Raw genomic sequence first — 17,386 nt, forward strand, 5'->3', positions numbered from 1 at the left:
GTGCACAACACTGTTTTATGTTTTTCAGTAGCTGAAGTGGAACAGTGTTGGATGGCTTACTTGGCTCATAAGTTTGCACAGGTTGCTGGTCCTGCTCTCCTATGTTTTAACGTCGTAGCCTACGCAGTCTTCTAAATGTGCCGATTTCAGTGCCGCCAAAATGTTCCTGAGGAAATAATACAACTTTTAAACAGTTCTTTAGTATTCAGGTGTCGTGTCTTTGGTGTTTCAGGTCATGGTCTTGCCACGCACAGGCCATGCTAAAGATCATTAACCACAAAGACGACGAGAAGTCATTCAGCCGCAGGATCAGTCACCTGTTCTTCCACAAAGAGAACGATTGGGGTTTCTCCAACTTTATGTCCTGGAGTGTAAGTACACAAACCTGTCAGAAATTAATGTACTGTTACTTTTGTCAAAGAAACAGTGGAATATTTTTGCTGTGAGTGTTGGTGGGGTTCTTTTTTTCTTCTCGCTCAGCAGTTACCACTTTGTTAACCTTTTGTTTGGGCCTGGTTGTATTCTTTCATTACTACAAATTGCTATTCTTAAAAAGATTAACTGTTTTGCAATGATGCATTTCAGGATGTGACCGATCCAGAGAGGGGCTTCATCGACGACGACAAAGTTACATTCGAAGTCTACGTCCAGGCGGATGCCCCACACGGAGTGGCGTATGTTGTGTTCTATTTGAGTCGTTTATTTTTGTCTTTATAAACTATTTCCCATGTGCATTTTCTCTGTTCTGTTCAGGGTTTATGACTTATAACTAACTGAAGTTTTTGGTCTCTGTAACCAGCTGGGATTCAAAGAAACACACAGGCTATGTTGGACTTAAGAACCAAGGAGCGACCTGCTACATGAACAGCCTGCTACAGACACTCTTCTTCACCAACCAGCTACGACGGGTAAGGTTTTGTTTTGTGGCTTCTAATGACTGTGTGTGGCTGTGGCTGTTTTTCTTATCTGTTATAGGGTTCTTAACATAATAGATTTGATTATTTAAAATACCTTTAAACCCCCTGATTCTCAGCACCACTTTCAATACGGTCATAAAGCTTTTAATTTTTCATCCAAGTAAGAATAAGCAGGTTGTAATGTGACATGAGGCACACAAAGCTCTTAATTCTTGATATAGTAGTTCCACCTTTCAGGTGCTTGGTTAAATGAGTGGATCTTGTATATCGGCTTTCTTGTGTTTATTTCCCCCAAATGCGAAATATTTCCAATAGACACGACTGCTGTTTTCTTTAGCCAACAAGCTCAGTTGTTAAGCTCTGCACGTGCCAACTTTCTACTGCCAAGAAAATGCTACTGACCCAGGGCGAATGACCCTGGTGGAAATGAGCATTGAAACAGTTTCAAATATCATCGTCTACATATTGAAAAATATATATATTTTTATGACATGCATATTTATTTATTTGTAACGTTCTACTATAGTTGCTGCTTTTGTTTCATTGCTCCCATGCTGGCTCTTTTAATTCTACGATCAAAGTGCTTTTTGAAATTTTCCAGTAGCATATCTGGAGTTTAAATATAGTAAATGTTTTCACAAAAATAGTCCAGTCAGCCTAAGATGATTAGTTTTATATAAAAGTTGTAATCCTGGAGCATCCTTATCCTTCCCAGGCGGTCTACATGATGCCCACAGAAGGAGATGACTCCTCTAAGAGCGTCCCCCTGGCACTGCAGAGGGTTTTCTACGAGCTGCAACACAGCGACAAACCGGTTGGCACCAAGAAGCTCACGAAGTCCTTTGGGTAAGTTAGGACTTGCTTAGAATATTATATGTGTTGTAAGCAAAACTATTAGATCCTTGCATGCTTGACATGTGGGTCAACCATCAGAATTTCACAATAAGCGTTGTGACGGTTGGTTGTATTCTCTCACTTGGTGTTTGTGTTTTTACGTGCAGGTGGGAAACACTAGATAGCTTCATGCAACATGATGTGCAGGAGCTGTGCAGAGTGGTGAGTTTCCTATACACGTTTAAAAAGGTCCTGTATGCACGGTGAACAACAGCTGACAGTATTTACTGTTTGTGTGTGTCTGTGTGTGTGTGTGTGCGCGCGCGCGCACTGCAGCTCCTGGACAACGTAGAGAACAAAATGAAAGGCACTTGTGTTGAGGGAACAATCCCAAAGCTCTTCAGAGGAAAGATGGTGGTATGTCATCTCTCTTTCTCCGTCTCTTCCTCCTCTTAGCTGACTCGCCCTTTTAGTTATGGTCATATTTTGCATATCTTTTGTACAATATTGTTCTTATGAGGGGAAATTTATAGTGTTTATTTTGCTCAGTAATGTCTCTGCAGCACGTCTCGCACAGTAGATTCTGTAAACACAGCGACATGATGTAGGCTAACACAGCACAGGATGTAGCCTGGAACAAGGCCAGTTTAAGAATAGACTGAGGGTAAATCAAGACGTGACCCGATGAGAAATAATGTTTCTGACTCGCCTCTCATATCGTATAGTCTGACTCTGCGTGTGTGTGTGTGTCACTCTGCAGTCATATATCCAGTGTAAGCATGTGGACTACAGGTCTGAGCGGATAGAGGACTACTATGACATCCAGCTTAGCATAAAAGGAAAGAAGAACAGTGAGTAGCATAAATGTGGTGTTTTATTGATCAGTGGCACATTTGTCCTGCATGATCATGATTTTCACACACATATCAAAGCGGCGATTTTCTAAATATAATCTTTGCTTCTTTCCAGTCTTTGAGTCATTCAAAGATTATGTGGCAACCGAGCAGTTAGATGGAGACAACAAATATGACGCAGGAGAACACGGGCTGCAGGTGAAGTATTTCTGCAATTTGTTGGCTCTTGTTGCTTTCATGCTGTTGGTATTGAAGCAAAGTGGACTAAAATTTTAGTTTTTATGTCATTGTGAAAAAATATTTGGTGTTCCAAAAATTAGACGTGTTCAAATGGATCAGTAGGTTTCCGGTTTTTCTTGCCAAGCTACAGAAATATGTAGCTCTAAAAATAAGATCTGGAGCTTGTTTACCTGCCTTGTTTTGATATGGTTTAAATGAGCAGCCTAAAGCTGAAAGGGTTTATAATGGCAGGATTAATGTCAATGGGATGTCCTCACCAGATGACTGACTCATTTTTGTTTTGCGTCGCAGGAAGCAGAAAAGGGAGTGAAGTTCCTCACCTTCCCTCCGATCCTCCATCTGCAGCTGATGAGGTTCATGTACGACCCACAGACCGACCAAAACATCAAGATCAATGACAGGTAAGGAAAAAAAACAAGCTGATGCTTTAAAAATAGTTTTTGAAGTAAGGTTACTTGTGAATTACTGTGCAGAACGCACCCTGATAACTCCCCGTCACACAATGAGACGGTAACTGTGCTGCTCGAATGTAATTTTAGAGAAGGTCTGCTCCATTGTAGCATAGGTTAAAGGAGGAATGTCACTTGAGCTTTACACTCGTGAAAAGCTTGCCCTGACCTCGCTTATTCAGACGGTGAGAAAGGAACCAAGATTGTTTTCTGTGCCATCAATCTGTGTACAGTTAATGGTGTTAAAAATAGAATCCAGCAGAAATAATGTGACACTTGTAGCAAACGCTACCATTTAGAAGTGCTAACTTTCTGCTGTGCCATTTCGATGAGCTCTGACTCATCCTTGTGATGATGCTACAGCCAACTGGCATCCTGAGGGCTTTGTATACGTACATGGAGACACGGGTGTGGGTGTGGAATGACAGTAGTTTTGAATATGCTCAAGTTTACTCTTGATTTCTTCCATTTTTATGCTACTTTTTGGCTGATATTTGACCCTTTTTGTATTAATCTACACATTGTTTTTTCACATTATTTGTTTTTTATTTCTACCTTTCCATTTTTTTAAATACTGCTGCTTACCTCATCCTTTTTTCTTTTTTTTTTCCCTTCTCAATTTCTTTGTCTCTAACGCCTCGCCATCTTTCTGTGCTCATTAGATTTGAGTTTCCAGACCAGTTACCTCTGGACGAGTTCCTCCAGAAGCCAGACTCAAAGGACCCAGCCAACTACATCCTCCACGCTGTGCTAGTCCACAGCGGGGACAACCATGGCGGTCACTACGTCGTCTATCTTAACCCCAAAGGAGACGGCAAAGTGAGTGTCAAGGATCCAATAGTGAGAACAATTTTTTTTCTGCACTTTTCACCAAAAATGCTCAAATTTACAAAAAAACAAAAAGGAGTTTATGTTGTGGAGGAATTCAGAGCTATGTTATCTTACCTCTTGACCTTAAGTGTTTATTAATTACATACAGCTGCATGCATTAAGATCCAAGGGTTGAGAGTCAGAATAAGTGCCTCCCAGGTCTGCAGTGATTATTATACTGAAAATGACAGAACACACAAGCTTCCTGACAGGTGAGACGATATCACCTAATGTAAGAAAAGGGATGTTTCACAATTTAGATGTTTAGTGGAATAAACGCTGTCAGAAAAGATGTGTTAGTGTAAAGAGTCGGATGTAAACACGAGCTCTCAGCTCAGACTCTTAATCTCATACTCATCGAGTAAACCCCTCTGATATACACACATCAGTGTGATGTTACATTAATTCTGCATTTAGGTTTGTGTGACAATGATTGTCTTAAGTGCTCTCTGGTTTTTCTCTTTTTTCCCCTCCAATCCTTGGTGGTTGCCCCACCCCTATCTCGCCTCTGCTCCTCATCCTCCTCTGGCTTCCTCTGGCTGGGACCCCATCCTGCAATCACCATCTGTCTCCGTCTATCATTCTGTCTCTTTCTGCAGTGGTGCAAGTTTGATGATGACGTAGTGTCACGATGCACCAAGGAGGAGGCCATAGAACACAACTACGGCGGACACGACGATGACCTCTCCGTCCGCCACTGCACCAACGCGTACATGTTGGTCTACATCCGTGAGTCCAAGCTCAGTAAGTAAACATCCGTCCTTCTTCACTCGTCATTTAAAAAACATCGGTATGAGAAACTTTCCCAGCAACACATGGAGGGTTCCTCTGAGCTGATGAGTGCAAATAAAATTCCTGTTTCACATGGAGGTGACTGTAGTGAATAATACTGTTGTACTAAATGATCACTTCTGCCGTTTTACCCACACTCAGGCGAGGTGCTCCAGCCGATGACCGACGTGGACATCCCCCAGCAACTGGTGGAGCGTCTGCAGGAGGAGAAGAGGGTGGAGGCACAGAAGAGGAAGGAACGCCAAGAGGCTCACCTCTACATGCAGGTCCAGGTAGGGAATCGGAGGTTATTTAAGCGCTCTGTGGTGCTTTGATACTTTGCGATCAAAATACTTGGGTGGCTGAATAATTTAGTATACAGCACATGAGAAACCTACAGTGTAGGAAGTACAGGAGAAAATTGAAGCTGTGTTTGTGGATTTCAGGTAGAGCCACATTTGTGTCGAAACACCACACCTAGCAGCTTGTGCCGTTTTACGCCATCATACTGTAATCTGGATGGTTTGGTGTTTATTGCTTAAAGTGTGTAAAGGTGCAGGACTTCGTACGGTACTTCTCAGATTATTTATTCATATTAATCAGTATATTTGTTCTGTTGAAGCTCGAACTTGAACCCAATAAAGTCGACCTCCATAAGAGGCCTGACAGAAACAGCTTAGTTCGTGAGAAGCTATGCAAAGTGTAACATCGTGCACCTTTAGACGGGGCAGATATGTTTCATAGGTGGATGAATGCTGGATTTCAGTGCGATAAGAATGAACTGTTTTGCCTTTTTGAAAAAGAGTAGATGACGTTTAGACATTTATGTTGGATCGGATCGTCGGGCTAACGACGGGCTGGAAAACGGAAGCTTCTTCTTTCTGTCAAGCAAAGTGTTCGAGTGTTTTGTTGGACTCGGTGTAACCTACAAGTGGCACGCACAACTGCAGGTCTTCTCGCTCTGGTTTGGCGGTCTCTGTGTGGTTGAGATGGGGAGAAGAGCAGTCAGTGATAATAAGGAAATGGCTTGTTAAATGATAAAGGTTTACCCTTTTCAGCACTGACTTACTTGCTTGTTCGAGTATTAAGGCAGCACAAAGGCTAATTACGCTCATTATTTTCCTCTGAAGAGGTGATAAGCGTAACATTTAAAGGCTGTAATGAGGCTGTGTGAAACTTTGCTTTGCACTTTGCCTGTAAGCCATCAGAACTGACACCTCATTGAAAGTCTTAGCAGTGGAGCACCCCTCTAAACAGAAAGCTCTACATAATTATGATTTCGTGTGTGTGTGTGTGTGTGTGTGTGTGCGTGTGCGTGCGCGCTACTGACTGCTGCAGTGAAATGTCACCACCAGTGTGGATACAAAGAATGAAGCTCTTGCTTTGTCGAGATCTAGAGATAACTTGGGTGTGGGGGAGTGAGTTTTCATTGCATGAAGTCTTTAGTCTCTTATTTTTCACACTTTGGTTCTTGGTCCAGTTATACTAATGCTGTTCATCTTCCTTCTCTGGGCAGATGGTGACCGAGGACCAGTTTTGCGGTCATCAGGGCAACGACATGTACGACGAGGAGAAAGTGAAGTACACGGTCTTCAAGGTCCTGAAGAGCTCCACGCTGCAAGAGTTTGTCCAGAACCTCTCCCAGACCATGGTGAGGCATCTGTGGGACTGTATGCTCTTTGATGGTGATGGATATTTGGATGAAATTTCTAACTTTTTTTTTTAAATTAAAGAATAAAATAAACCATTTAAGATTAACTGCGAAGAGTTTTAGTTTGTAGATTTCAAGATGCATGAAATGTTTAGTCAGTAAACTTATCTTTCATCAAAGTAACTTGTGCTCGGTGGAAGTTTAATATTTGTGAAAGAAACCGCATTCACGCACATGCTGTGTCTCAGGTTCACGCTCGGACCCCAGGCTGAAAGAGAGGGCTTGTTAGCTTGTCAACAGTGCGGAGCACACATGTACACACACTTGCTTAAATTCTGGCTCCCTGCGGTTGATCAGTAAATACCAGTTGGAAATTTTAGTCTTGATGTCTTTTTCTCAACACGTTTCTGCTTTTCCCACATCTTATACGCAAATTGAAACTGTATTGATGTGCCGCAGGGTTTTCCACAGGACCAGATGAGGCTCTGGCCCATGCAGGCCCGTAGCAACGGAACCAAGCGACCTGCCATGCTCGACTACGAGGCCGATTGCAACAAGTCGGTAGGTGTTTGCACCTGTGGCACACATCTTCAAAAATTCCTGTATGCTTTAGCCAGTTTTTTTTGCATTAAAATAATGAAAGAAAGCTGCCAGTGAACCAGAACAACTGTGCTAAGATCAGTTCAAAAATATGCAGGATTTAGAGCACGGGTTCTAGAAGGAACTATCACTCCCTGAATTATTTTTTTTATGAATCATTATCTAAATTGAGTTTAATTTGAATCCCTGGATAACTACTCCATGTATAGAATCACCTGTCAAATCTCTCTTTTTAAAAAAATAAATAAAATAAAAAAATCCTCAGTTTGTTTACAAGTCTTTTTTTTCTTTACAAGTTTTCCGTATAATACAACAGTTTTATGTCACTTTAATTCCTGGGACCACTCCTGAGTTTATGACTCAGTTAAATGTAACATAAGAAACTTTTTTTAAAGATTGGAACATTTTTGTGTTTCAGATGATCGACTTGAGTGACAATGAGAACCCCTGGACAATATTTTTGGAGACTGTAGATCCAGAGATGGCAGCCAGTGGGGCCACGTTACCCAAGTTTGATAAAGACCGTAAGTTCTCCATCCATCGGCGCTCATCATCAGACTTTGAGTCTTAGCACTTTCTTTTCTCTAAACTTTTAAAATATCATTTTTGTAGAAAACATGTTCTTCAGGTGTCAGTCTTTGATTCCACTTACATAGCTGCCTGTGTTGGTACCGTGTAGATAAGAATAATCGACACAATGCCTTAGAGGTCACAGTCATAAACGTAGAGTACTAGTTACTCAGTAACATAGTTACTGATCGGTTTGAATGTTGATGGGTTTGTTCTGAGTGTTTATGATTATTAACACTGTGTTTAGCTGCTGATTAAAGGCTCTGGCATGCTACTGTTTGTAGTGCGATGTTGTAGCTGCCTGCTGCCACTTGGGGTCAACGTTAGAGACATGCGAGACATGTAGTTTACGTGGTGTTGGTGATCCTTGTGGTTTGTGAAAAACAACTTTCATAGTGGAACTAAGTGAACCCGAAGGCTGCAAACGCTTGGACGTATCTCTTTGTTTCTCAGTTCGCTCAATCTTTCCCTTTGCATAGCTGGAGAACTGCACCAACAGACACAAATGCAGAACCATAAGTGGCGTTTTGTGCTTTGTTTAGTGTTTCAGTTGAACAATATTTATGCAAATTGAAGCTATACTGCTCCTCAACCACTTCTTTGGCAGGCTTGTTGTATAGCTGCTGATTTCACCTTGCCCTGTTTTGTTTTGTTTTTCTCTTCTAGATGATGTCATGTTGTTCTTGAAGATGTATGACCCCAAAACCAGAAGCTTAAATTATTGTGGACATATCTACACACCTATATCCTGCAAAATAAGTAAGCGTGACTCTGTTATAACCTCAGTACCCTGTCATAAGGTGCAGTGTGTGAATTCTTCGTCTGCAGTGAACGTAAAGATTTTGAGATTTTTCTCTGCTTCTCTTTTTTCCCTCTAACCAGGAGACCTGCTGCCAGTCATGTGTGAGAGAGCAGGATTTCAGCAGGAAACTAGCCTTATCCTCTATGAGGTGATCTATTCTGTGACGCCCAGTCGCTGACACACTCCTGTCTTTTTCTCACTTGCTCCCTCACACTCTCACATTCTCAGGCTCCTCTATCTGGCACAGAAGCTGTGTTAGGCTCTCATGTGCACACTTGCACTCTGTCATATGTAGGCCTTGGTACATACATACATCTGCCACAAAAATAAATACTATCTTGCACTTAGCAGATAAATTGACTGCATAACCCCCGATGCTTGGTGTGTTACAGGAAGTAAAGCCCAATCTAACAGAGCGGATACAGGACTATGATGTCTCTCTGGACAAGGCCCTGGACGAGCTCATGGACGGGGACATCATTGTCTTCCAGAAGTAAGTTGTTTTGGGGGGTTTTGGCACTTGTGCTTTGAGAAATCTGCCAAATTGATATCTTCCCGAGGTCGACACGCTTCAAGTTGCCTTCGTTTTAAATGTCTCTCTTTGATGACGCTCTGGTTGAGAAATTGTTGCAGAACTTGTTAGCTTTACTTGTGCCCTCATTTACTTCTTGGCCTGCGCTTTCTGTCCTTGACCTCTACCTTCACTTCACTCACACTTCCCTCTGTCACACTGATCTCTGTTTTCCCGTCATTACAACACAACCCGTACCTCAAACTGTCTTTCCAACCTTTCTCCAACACCACAGGGACGACCCAGAGAACGACAGCAGCGAGCTGCCTACGGCCAAGGACTACTTCCGGGATCTCTACCACCGGGTGGACGTCATTTTCTGCGACAAGACCATCCACAACGACCCCGGCTTTGTGGTCACACTGTCGAACCGCATGAACTATTTTCAGGTACGATCGGTTGAGGTTCTTTGGATGAATATTGATTAACTCTTATTATTTTTAAAAAATACTCATGTGAAGCTGCCGAGTCATTATACGAAGACTGATTTTTATTTTTTGCTGCTACTGTTAATCCGGGAGTGGATTTCTGCTGCCCCCCACCCCCTCCACCTGCTAGCATTAAATTTGATTGACAGGTGAAATCTGACAGGCCCGTCATGAACTGTCTGTTTTTGTGTTTGTCAGGTGGCTAAGACTGTAGCGCAGAGGTTGAACACAGATCCCATGCTACTGCAGTTCTTCAAGTCACAGGGGTAGGAGGCTTGTCTCATCCACACACACACACACACACACACTGCATTCTTCGTAAATGTAGTAACAATAACAGTGCATAATAGTGATTGTCATTCTTTCTTTTTTCTTCTTAAGCCGTTGTTCTCACTGTAAGCCAAAATATGGCCTTTATAGTCAGGAAAAATGCAGTTAAGGGCTTTGAAACAACACTGAACATGAAGTCAACTACAAGGGAGAGCACTTTAGTTCTTGCTTTGCACATAACTGAGTAATTATGCTTTTGCTGTAGCGTAATTATCCCTTTTTTGTGGTTTTGACAAAAAAAAGGTTATACTAAACAAAGGCTTTTCCTGCATAGAGGGACTGTGACAAAATGTTTCTGACCGGTTTCGTTATTTTTGGTGTTTTATTTACTGAAGCGTGTTATGTTGCTTCTTAATCTGATGGTCAGAAAAAATAGGAAACCACATGGATTTGGGCCAAATAACTGACTCATCACCTTCACTGTACATAGATCGATCTCGCCGACGTGCGTAGTCATTGCCCAGAAGGCTCATTTGGAGCCAGGAAAATCTGCTAAAGACGGCCTGTAGTTTAATGAATAATGCAGTGTTGTTTCAAGGCTGTTTTTTCCTAAATAACTCAAAATCCTGTCATTCTGTTTGACATGTAGAAAGGAGCGTGTAGACCGCGTTTGAATAGTGTTGTGACTCGTAGCTTTTGTCAGGTTTGCCTTTGATTTGATTACTTGCAGTTGTCAGTAGAAATGTTGCATAACCTGTCCCCCCTCCACCTGTCTTCTGTTGTTTTTCCTCCTACTCTTCCCTCTCCCTCTGTGCTTCTTTTTTTTCGTCTTGCTCTGCTGTTCACCTCCACCTCTGCTTCTTTGCTTCTTTTCCTCCCACTTTTCTTTCTCTTCTCCTTCCACCCTTCTTCCCTCCCCTTTGTTGTCCTCCCCCCCTGCCTGGTGGTGTGGTGGCCAGGTACAGGGACGGTCCAGGGAATCCTCTCAGACACAACTATGAGGGAACGCTGCGGGACCTGCTGCAATTCTTCAAGCCTCGGCAGCCCAAGAAACTCTACTACCAGCAGGTAGGACTGGTTTGTCTACTTTTTCTGTGTCAGGATTTCAAGTTTGTCTTTGTTCTCTCTTTCGAGTAAGATAACTGGTGTTTCCCCTGAAAAGGAGCTCAGTGTTTCATAGTGCCGGTAATAATTCTGGTAATCTTAAATGTCTTTTTGTCTTTCCTCCGTTATAAAATATAAAATGCTGTCTGATAGAAAACAAAGTCATTGGGGTAAAAATGTTTTCTGACTACCTGAACTTTTAACACACAAACGGTTGTGAGAAAGTTTTTATTTATTTCAAATCTTTCCTGCAAACCAGGAACGAGTTACATCCTCAGGTGGATGACTTATCTCAGTGTCTTGTTCATGAGCGACAGGGATTTGTATCTTGATCTACGTCCCTACTCTCACCTACGTCACGAGCTTTGGGTAGTGACCAAAAGAATTAGATCATAGATACAAAAGGCAGAATTTGCTTTCTCTGAAGGTTGGCTAATTTCTCCCTGAGAGAAAGGGTGAGGGGTTCAGCTATTTGAAAGGGACCGGGTATAGAGCCGCTGCTCCTCCATGTTGAAAGGAGCTAGTTGAGGTGGTTCAGGCATCTGACTGTGATGTCTGCTGGTTGAGGTGTTCATGTTACCCTGGCCCCATGGTAGACGCACGACACACGGGGGAGACCACATTTCTCAACTGGCCTGGGAACGCTTTTGAGTTCCCCTGGATGAGCTGGAGGAGGTGGCTGGGGGAGAGGGAGGTCTTGGTTTCTCTGCTTAGGCTGCTGGCCCAGTGACCTGGCCCCAGATTAGCAGAAGAAAATCGAAGGCCACATCCTACGAGTCCACAAAAGGAGTAACTTTGTTTTTATCTCTCTCTTTTTCTCTATTATGTATTCTCAGTTAAAGATGAAGATAACAGACTTTGAGAACAGGAGGAGTTTTAAATCCATATGGCTCAACAGCCAGTTCAGAGAGGAGGTACGACACTCAAAAAACCCCAAAAACCTTTACATAAGGAAAAATGTTTCTGTGATTCAACCATAGACATGAAACTGTTTCTTGTGTTGCAGGAGATTACTCTTTACCCTGACAAGCACGGCTGTGTGCGGGACCTTTTGGAAGAATGTAAAAAGGCTGTGGAGCTGTCTGAAAATGGCTCTGAGAAGCTCAGGTATCCATCTGTGTTTGGCTTGCTTGTCTTCCTCTCAGTGGTTGCAATCAGAACTTTTTGACAGCTGCTCCAGCTGTTCTGCCGTACGGGGAGTTTGCATCTGATGGTAAACTGAGTTAAAATTAAAAAATCGAGCACACTATGGTCCGTTTTAGCTTTTTGAACATTATCTTTGACACTGGGCAAATCACTAGAGATTGAGTGCTTGTTGTTGTGGCCTAGACTGTCTGTAGTGAAGTTTATCACTTTAGTTTTCCACTCATCTTGATCCAGGTAACATTTTGGCTTTTGTTTAACCCCTTTGATTTGTTTTTTTAATCTAATCCTAACCACGTGCGAAATGTGTGCTGCTTCTCCTTTTTTTTAAACACTTTTCACAAAATTATAGTCTGACAATTACAACCCTCACAGCAACCGCGGCCTGCACAGCCCCATTTCATTCTGTAAACCTGCTCTCTGTGACTGCACTGGCACCTTTCCCTTTAGTTTGGTTGAATTTCTTGTTTTCCCTGGTGTGATGTCAGAATCAGATTTTACTGCATTTGAGAAGCTCCTGCAGAGCGTTAATGCCTCCTCCCTCGTTCTCCCTCTGCAGGCTGTTAGAGATAGTAAGCTATAAAATCATCGGAGTTCACCAGGAGGACGAGCTGCTAGAATGTTTATCTCCTGCTGCCAGCCGCACCTTCAGAATAGAGGTGAGTGTTTATGCGAGGCGTTGCCTGTGCAGCGCGTTTCACTGTGTCGTTTATTTTATGTTAGCCGCTTAACTTCCACTTAACACGCCGTCAGGCCGACACTGTATTTTTGCCCTCACAGCCAGTCAGTTAGCAGTAGAAGTATTACTTCATGCTTGTTAAAGGTTAAATACCAAGCTTCTGGCTCAGTTTTCTCTGTAGCTCTTGCGTCATTACAGCGCGTTAAAAACTTTGACCACCAGGTGTCGGTAAAAACAGTGTGTTTATTTTTACATTTTATAGTCAGTGGTTTGATCTGAGCTTATTTTCTTCCTTCATCTCTCTTGTGCTGCTTGGCTTTTTCAGGAGATTCCTTTGGACCAGGTGGACTTGGATAAGGACACTGAAATGCTAATCCCTGTTGCTCACTTCCATAAGGAGGTCTTTGGCACCTTTGGGATTCCCTTCTTGCTCAAGATCAGACAGGTGTGTTTTTTTTGTTTACTTGTACCACATAATGTGGGGATTATTATTTATTTTATTTCTTCTTGACTCACTGCCATCCTATTCTCCTTTGTGCAGGGTGAGTCGTTTCGGGAGGTGATGAGGAGGATCCAGACCATGCTGGACATCCAGGAGAAAGAGTTTGAGAAGGTAGGTCGTCGTTGGTTTGCTTCTTCTTAAACAGCGTTCTCCTGATGCTGAAATAATTAAAGTGTTAACAAGGGGGGTAGTTAACCACCAGATGTCTGTCTCTGTGTGTTTTCAGTTCAAGTTTGCAATTGTGATGATGGGTCGGCATCAGTACATCAATGAGGATGAGTACGAGGTCAACCTGAAGGACTTTGAACCACAGCCAGGTATTTACTGCCTGCGGCGCTACTGGGAGCGATACCAGTGTAACTGCTGCTGATACTGATACTGCGCCGATTGAACGACACCAGGCTAGAGCCAAACACAAAAATAAAACAAAAGCATGAAACTGTGACAGTGCCTCGTCATGCACCACTTCAATGTCACGGCTGCTCATATTTATACAAGTTTATCCACCTAATAATGAACTTTAAAGACCTTTTATGTACACTCACTGGCCACCTTGTTAGGTACACCTTGTGTTAGTACTGGGTCGGATCTGCTTTTGCCATCAGAGTTGTCGTCATTCTTTATGGCACAGATTCAACAAGGTGCTAGAGATATTCCTCAGATACATTGACATGACAGCTTCACACAGCTGCTGCAGATTTATGGGCTGCACATCCGTGATGTGAATCTCCCGTTCCACCACATCCCAAAGGTGCTCTACTGGACTGAGATCTGGTGACTGTGGGAGTTATTTGAGTAAAGTGAACTCATCGTCACATTCAATAAAGTAGTTCGAGGTGATTTGAGTTTTGTGACATAATTTGCTGTCCTGCTGGAAGTAGCCATTAGAAGACGAGTGCATGGTTATAAACATGGTCGGCAGCAATACTTGGCGAGGCTGTGGTGTTTAAATGATGTTAATTTGGTACTAATATCCCCCACACCACTAAACCCCCACCAACAGCCTGAAGTGTAGATAAAAGGCAGAATGGATCCATGCTTTCATTCTGTTTTTGCCACATTATACCATCTGAATGTCACAGCAGAAATCAACTTCAGACAAGACGGTTTGATCTTTTGTGGTCCAAATTTTGCAAACCTTTACAAATTGTAGTCTCAGTTTCCTGTTCTTAGCTGACAGGAGTGCCATCTGGGCTGGTCTTCTGCTGCTGTAGCCCATCTGTTTCAGGCTATGACAATCAGAGATGCTCTTCTGTAACCTTGGATGTAACGAGTGCTTATTTGAGAGAGAACTGCTTCCCTGTTTACTTTTTCGGACCGTCCTCTGTAAACCCCAGTGATGGTTGTGTGGGAAAATCCCACCAAATCAACAGTTTCTGAAGCACTCAGTCTGAAACCAACAACCATGCTACATTTTCTTCCCTGATTTTGAATTTGAACCTCAGCAGGTCACCTTCATCATGTCTGCATGGCAAAATGCACTGAGTTGCTGTCATGTGATTGACTGATTAGATCTGTGTGCGTGCGTGCGTGCGTGCGTGTGTGAGAACAAACAGTTACACAGGTGTACCTAACAAAGCGGCTGGCATGTGTATTTCTAGTATTTACCACACTGCCTTTCTAGTGATTCCTTTACAAGTGTGACACGGCACCTCTGGTGTTTTGTTCACTGCAGCAGTGATTGGTTCTTATTTGTAATGTAACTGCATCAAAATGGCCAAAAGCTCCCCTGCAGTCGATAGTTTTGAGGTGTGTAGCCCAACCCAGTCACCAGAATCATTAAAACTGGACTTTATTTTCTTCACGTTCCTAATATTGGCCGGTGTGTCAGCGACACCCGAGATTAATGTCGATGTCACGCGGGCTACAGAAATACTCCCACTGCTCCTGTTACTGTTCATGTGATTTCTGTACTGCAGGTGGCGCTGTCACTTCTCCTAATGGCCTCTCTGATGTGTCCTCCTGTGTAGGTAACATGTCCCACCCGCGCCCCTGGCTAGGGTTGGATCATTTCAACAAAGCTCCAAAGAGAGGTCGCTACACCTACCTGGAGAAAGCAATCAAGATCCACAACTAAAGCAGCCCCCACCCCCACCTTCTCCCCTGGTCCTCCTCATCCTCTCCTGCTCCGCCTTCATCCCTACCTACTTTAACAAACCATAACCACAGACTGTAACCAACAACCGTGTGTGTGTGTGTGATTGTGCGTGAGAAAGACTGAGAGAGTGTGTGTGTTCATCACTTCACCCCGCCTGGACACCTCTACAGCTCTACACCGGCACTATGTCTTCAGTGATTGGGATCTTGCTGCAGCTGATGGATTATTCAACCACAAAATAAACCGCACCAACCACTGACTGTTTATTTTGTTGTACATTTTATTTCTTTTCCCTTTCCCCCCCCCTTTTTTAAAAATCGTCTCCCTCCACGTTTGAGGCTGTTCGGTTATTTTTTCTGGCTTGTCTGCCTGTTGACTGCTTTTTGTTGCCTGTTCAGAAATGGGAGACGTGTAATTGGATTTTATGGTTTAAAAAAAAAAATTAGGAGGAATCACGACACAGTATAGCATATATAATATGTATGCTATATATAAATATTTTCATATATAAATATGAACTTCTAGGCTTAGTTTTCACTTCCACCTCATTTACAGCTTTTTTTTTTTTCCCCCTTCACAATTTTTGGGGGGTTGTTTTTAAATAAAGTTGTTCAAAGGGGCGTCACACTGCTGTGCGGAGAGGTCAATGAGTGTGCTGTTTGGAGGACTGACTTGCAGAAATGATGGAGACATGCAGTCGTTTTAAAATTATTAATAATTTTTGCAAAAGCAGCTGCGGGCTGGCGTCCACCCTGAAGTTCTCTGGTTTGCTCTTATGATGAGGTTTCCTTATATTTTCTGCTCCCATCCCTACAGAGCAACAAAAATCAGTATTTCCAAGTTTACGCTCAAGTTCTCTTTTCCACTTAGTTTGGTTGGAGGAAAAAATAAATTTTTTTTGTCTCTTTCTGCAAACCTTGTATTATTAAAAACAAAAAAATCTGCAAAACAGAATCTGTTTAAAATAAATGGGGAAAAATACGATTTGTCTGTATTTCCTCTTGAACGTTGGAAATTAACCTTAGAAGTTTCTCAGGTCTGGCAAAAGTAGTTGTTTTTTTTTTCCTGATTGTGAGTTGCTAGGTAACATTCACGCACACACAGACACGCACAGATATGTGTTACCTCCCTGATGACTTCCTTTTTAGTTTTTTGGGGGGTTGCTAAAGGTTCCCCCCCCCCCTCCTCTCAGTCATTCCTCTTGTAAAACACACACACACATACGCAAGCTGCAACCTCTCTTCTTTCTTGATTGAATCTGTCGCCCCCTGGTGGTTGGGAGCAGTAACTGCGCTGTGCTTGGTAGGGAGCTGCAGACACTTAGAGCCCCACTGGTTTGAGGATTGTTTGGAGACAAAAAACCAGCATTGTAAGAAACACTTTAAGCCCTATGAATTTCTTTTTTCCTTTGTTAATTTCAGGTTTTGTTTTCTTCTTTCTTTTAAAGCACAGATGGAATGCACCCCTAATAGCGCATAGCTGGCTCTGTACAGACAACATTTAAGAATTGTATATTTAAAAATATGAACGTGTAAAATTTAAGAGAAACACACGCCTTTGTTGTTGGGTACAGAAGGAGCCAGGTGTTCATATTTCTTGTGTGTAGGTTTCTTTTTTGTTCGTTTGTTTTGCGTTCCTGATGTACCATTGACAGGTTTTTCCCCCTCTGTTACATTTGGATTGTTTTTCTTTTAAAAACTAACTGCATTGGTTTGTCTTGTTAAGAAGTGCAGTACAGAGATGACCTGCAGAATCACACCTTAATTTGATCTTTTCCACTTTAAAATCCTCAGTGTAGCAGCAGTGTACGACAACTATTCCTGTATATTGCCTTTTTGCTGGAAAATGTATGTTGAATAAAAATTTTCTATAAAAACAAATAGACGCACCGCTGCTGCTTATCCGTGCCAGTGTGCGACCTGTGATTCCCGGTATTTTCCAAAAAATTACTGCAGAAATTTAAGCTGTTATAAATGACTTGTTGACCTCAAATCTGTCAAAAAATAGCTATACCATATATCACGAAGAATATC

General features: G+C 42.5%; 1 protein-coding gene across 4 annotated transcripts in view; it reads left to right on the forward strand.

Annotated features, from left to right (window-relative positions):
* The window catches only part of usp7 (ubiquitin specific peptidase 7 (herpes virus-associated)), a 24,718-nt gene extending 9,099 nt beyond the window's left edge, over nucleotides 1-15,619 (forward strand). For 2 of the 4 annotated variants that reach the window (XM_026165500.1, XM_026165499.1), the window contains exons 4-31: nucleotides 233-371; nucleotides 586-674; nucleotides 800-908; nucleotides 1,633-1,763; nucleotides 1,919-1,973; nucleotides 2,088-2,168; nucleotides 2,512-2,602; nucleotides 2,721-2,803; nucleotides 3,137-3,246; nucleotides 3,957-4,134; nucleotides 4,764-4,908; nucleotides 5,098-5,228; nucleotides 6,452-6,586; nucleotides 7,046-7,147; nucleotides 7,605-7,710; nucleotides 8,423-8,515; nucleotides 8,639-8,706; nucleotides 8,951-9,051; nucleotides 9,365-9,518; nucleotides 9,756-9,823; nucleotides 10,787-10,895; nucleotides 11,768-11,845; nucleotides 11,938-12,038; nucleotides 12,634-12,733; nucleotides 13,079-13,198; nucleotides 13,295-13,366; nucleotides 13,482-13,572; nucleotides 15,226-15,619. In XM_026165500.1, coding sequence (XP_026021285.1) covers nucleotides 233-371; nucleotides 586-674; nucleotides 800-908; nucleotides 1,633-1,763; nucleotides 1,919-1,973; nucleotides 2,088-2,168; nucleotides 2,512-2,602; nucleotides 2,721-2,803; nucleotides 3,137-3,246; nucleotides 3,957-4,134; nucleotides 4,764-4,908; nucleotides 5,098-5,228; nucleotides 6,452-6,586; nucleotides 7,046-7,147; nucleotides 7,605-7,710; nucleotides 8,423-8,515; nucleotides 8,639-8,706; nucleotides 8,951-9,051; nucleotides 9,365-9,518; nucleotides 9,756-9,823; nucleotides 10,787-10,895; nucleotides 11,768-11,845; nucleotides 11,938-12,038; nucleotides 12,634-12,733; nucleotides 13,079-13,198; nucleotides 13,295-13,366; nucleotides 13,482-13,572; nucleotides 15,226-15,332 — 2,947 coding nt within the window. In that variant the 3' untranslated portion in view covers nucleotides 15,333-15,619. The remainder of the gene's footprint in view (nucleotides 1-232; nucleotides 372-585; nucleotides 675-799; nucleotides 909-1,632; nucleotides 1,764-1,918; nucleotides 1,974-2,087; nucleotides 2,169-2,511; nucleotides 2,603-2,720; nucleotides 2,804-3,136; nucleotides 3,247-3,956; nucleotides 4,135-4,763; nucleotides 4,909-5,097; nucleotides 5,229-6,451; nucleotides 6,587-7,045; nucleotides 7,148-7,604; nucleotides 7,711-8,422; nucleotides 8,516-8,638; nucleotides 8,707-8,950; nucleotides 9,052-9,364; nucleotides 9,519-9,755; nucleotides 9,824-10,786; nucleotides 10,896-11,767; nucleotides 11,846-11,937; nucleotides 12,039-12,633; nucleotides 12,734-13,078; nucleotides 13,199-13,294; nucleotides 13,367-13,481; nucleotides 13,573-15,225) is intronic. The other 2 variants (XM_026165496.1, XM_026165498.1) reach the window with 2 other exon arrangements.
* The last annotated feature ends 1,767 nt before the right edge of the window (nucleotides 15,620-17,386 follow it).

This window comes from Astatotilapia calliptera, chromosome 4 (genome assembly GCF_900246225.1).
Source record: "Astatotilapia calliptera chromosome 4, fAstCal1.2, whole genome shotgun sequence".
Classification (NCBI taxonomy): domain Eukaryota; kingdom Metazoa; phylum Chordata; class Actinopteri; order Cichliformes; family Cichlidae; genus Astatotilapia; species Astatotilapia calliptera.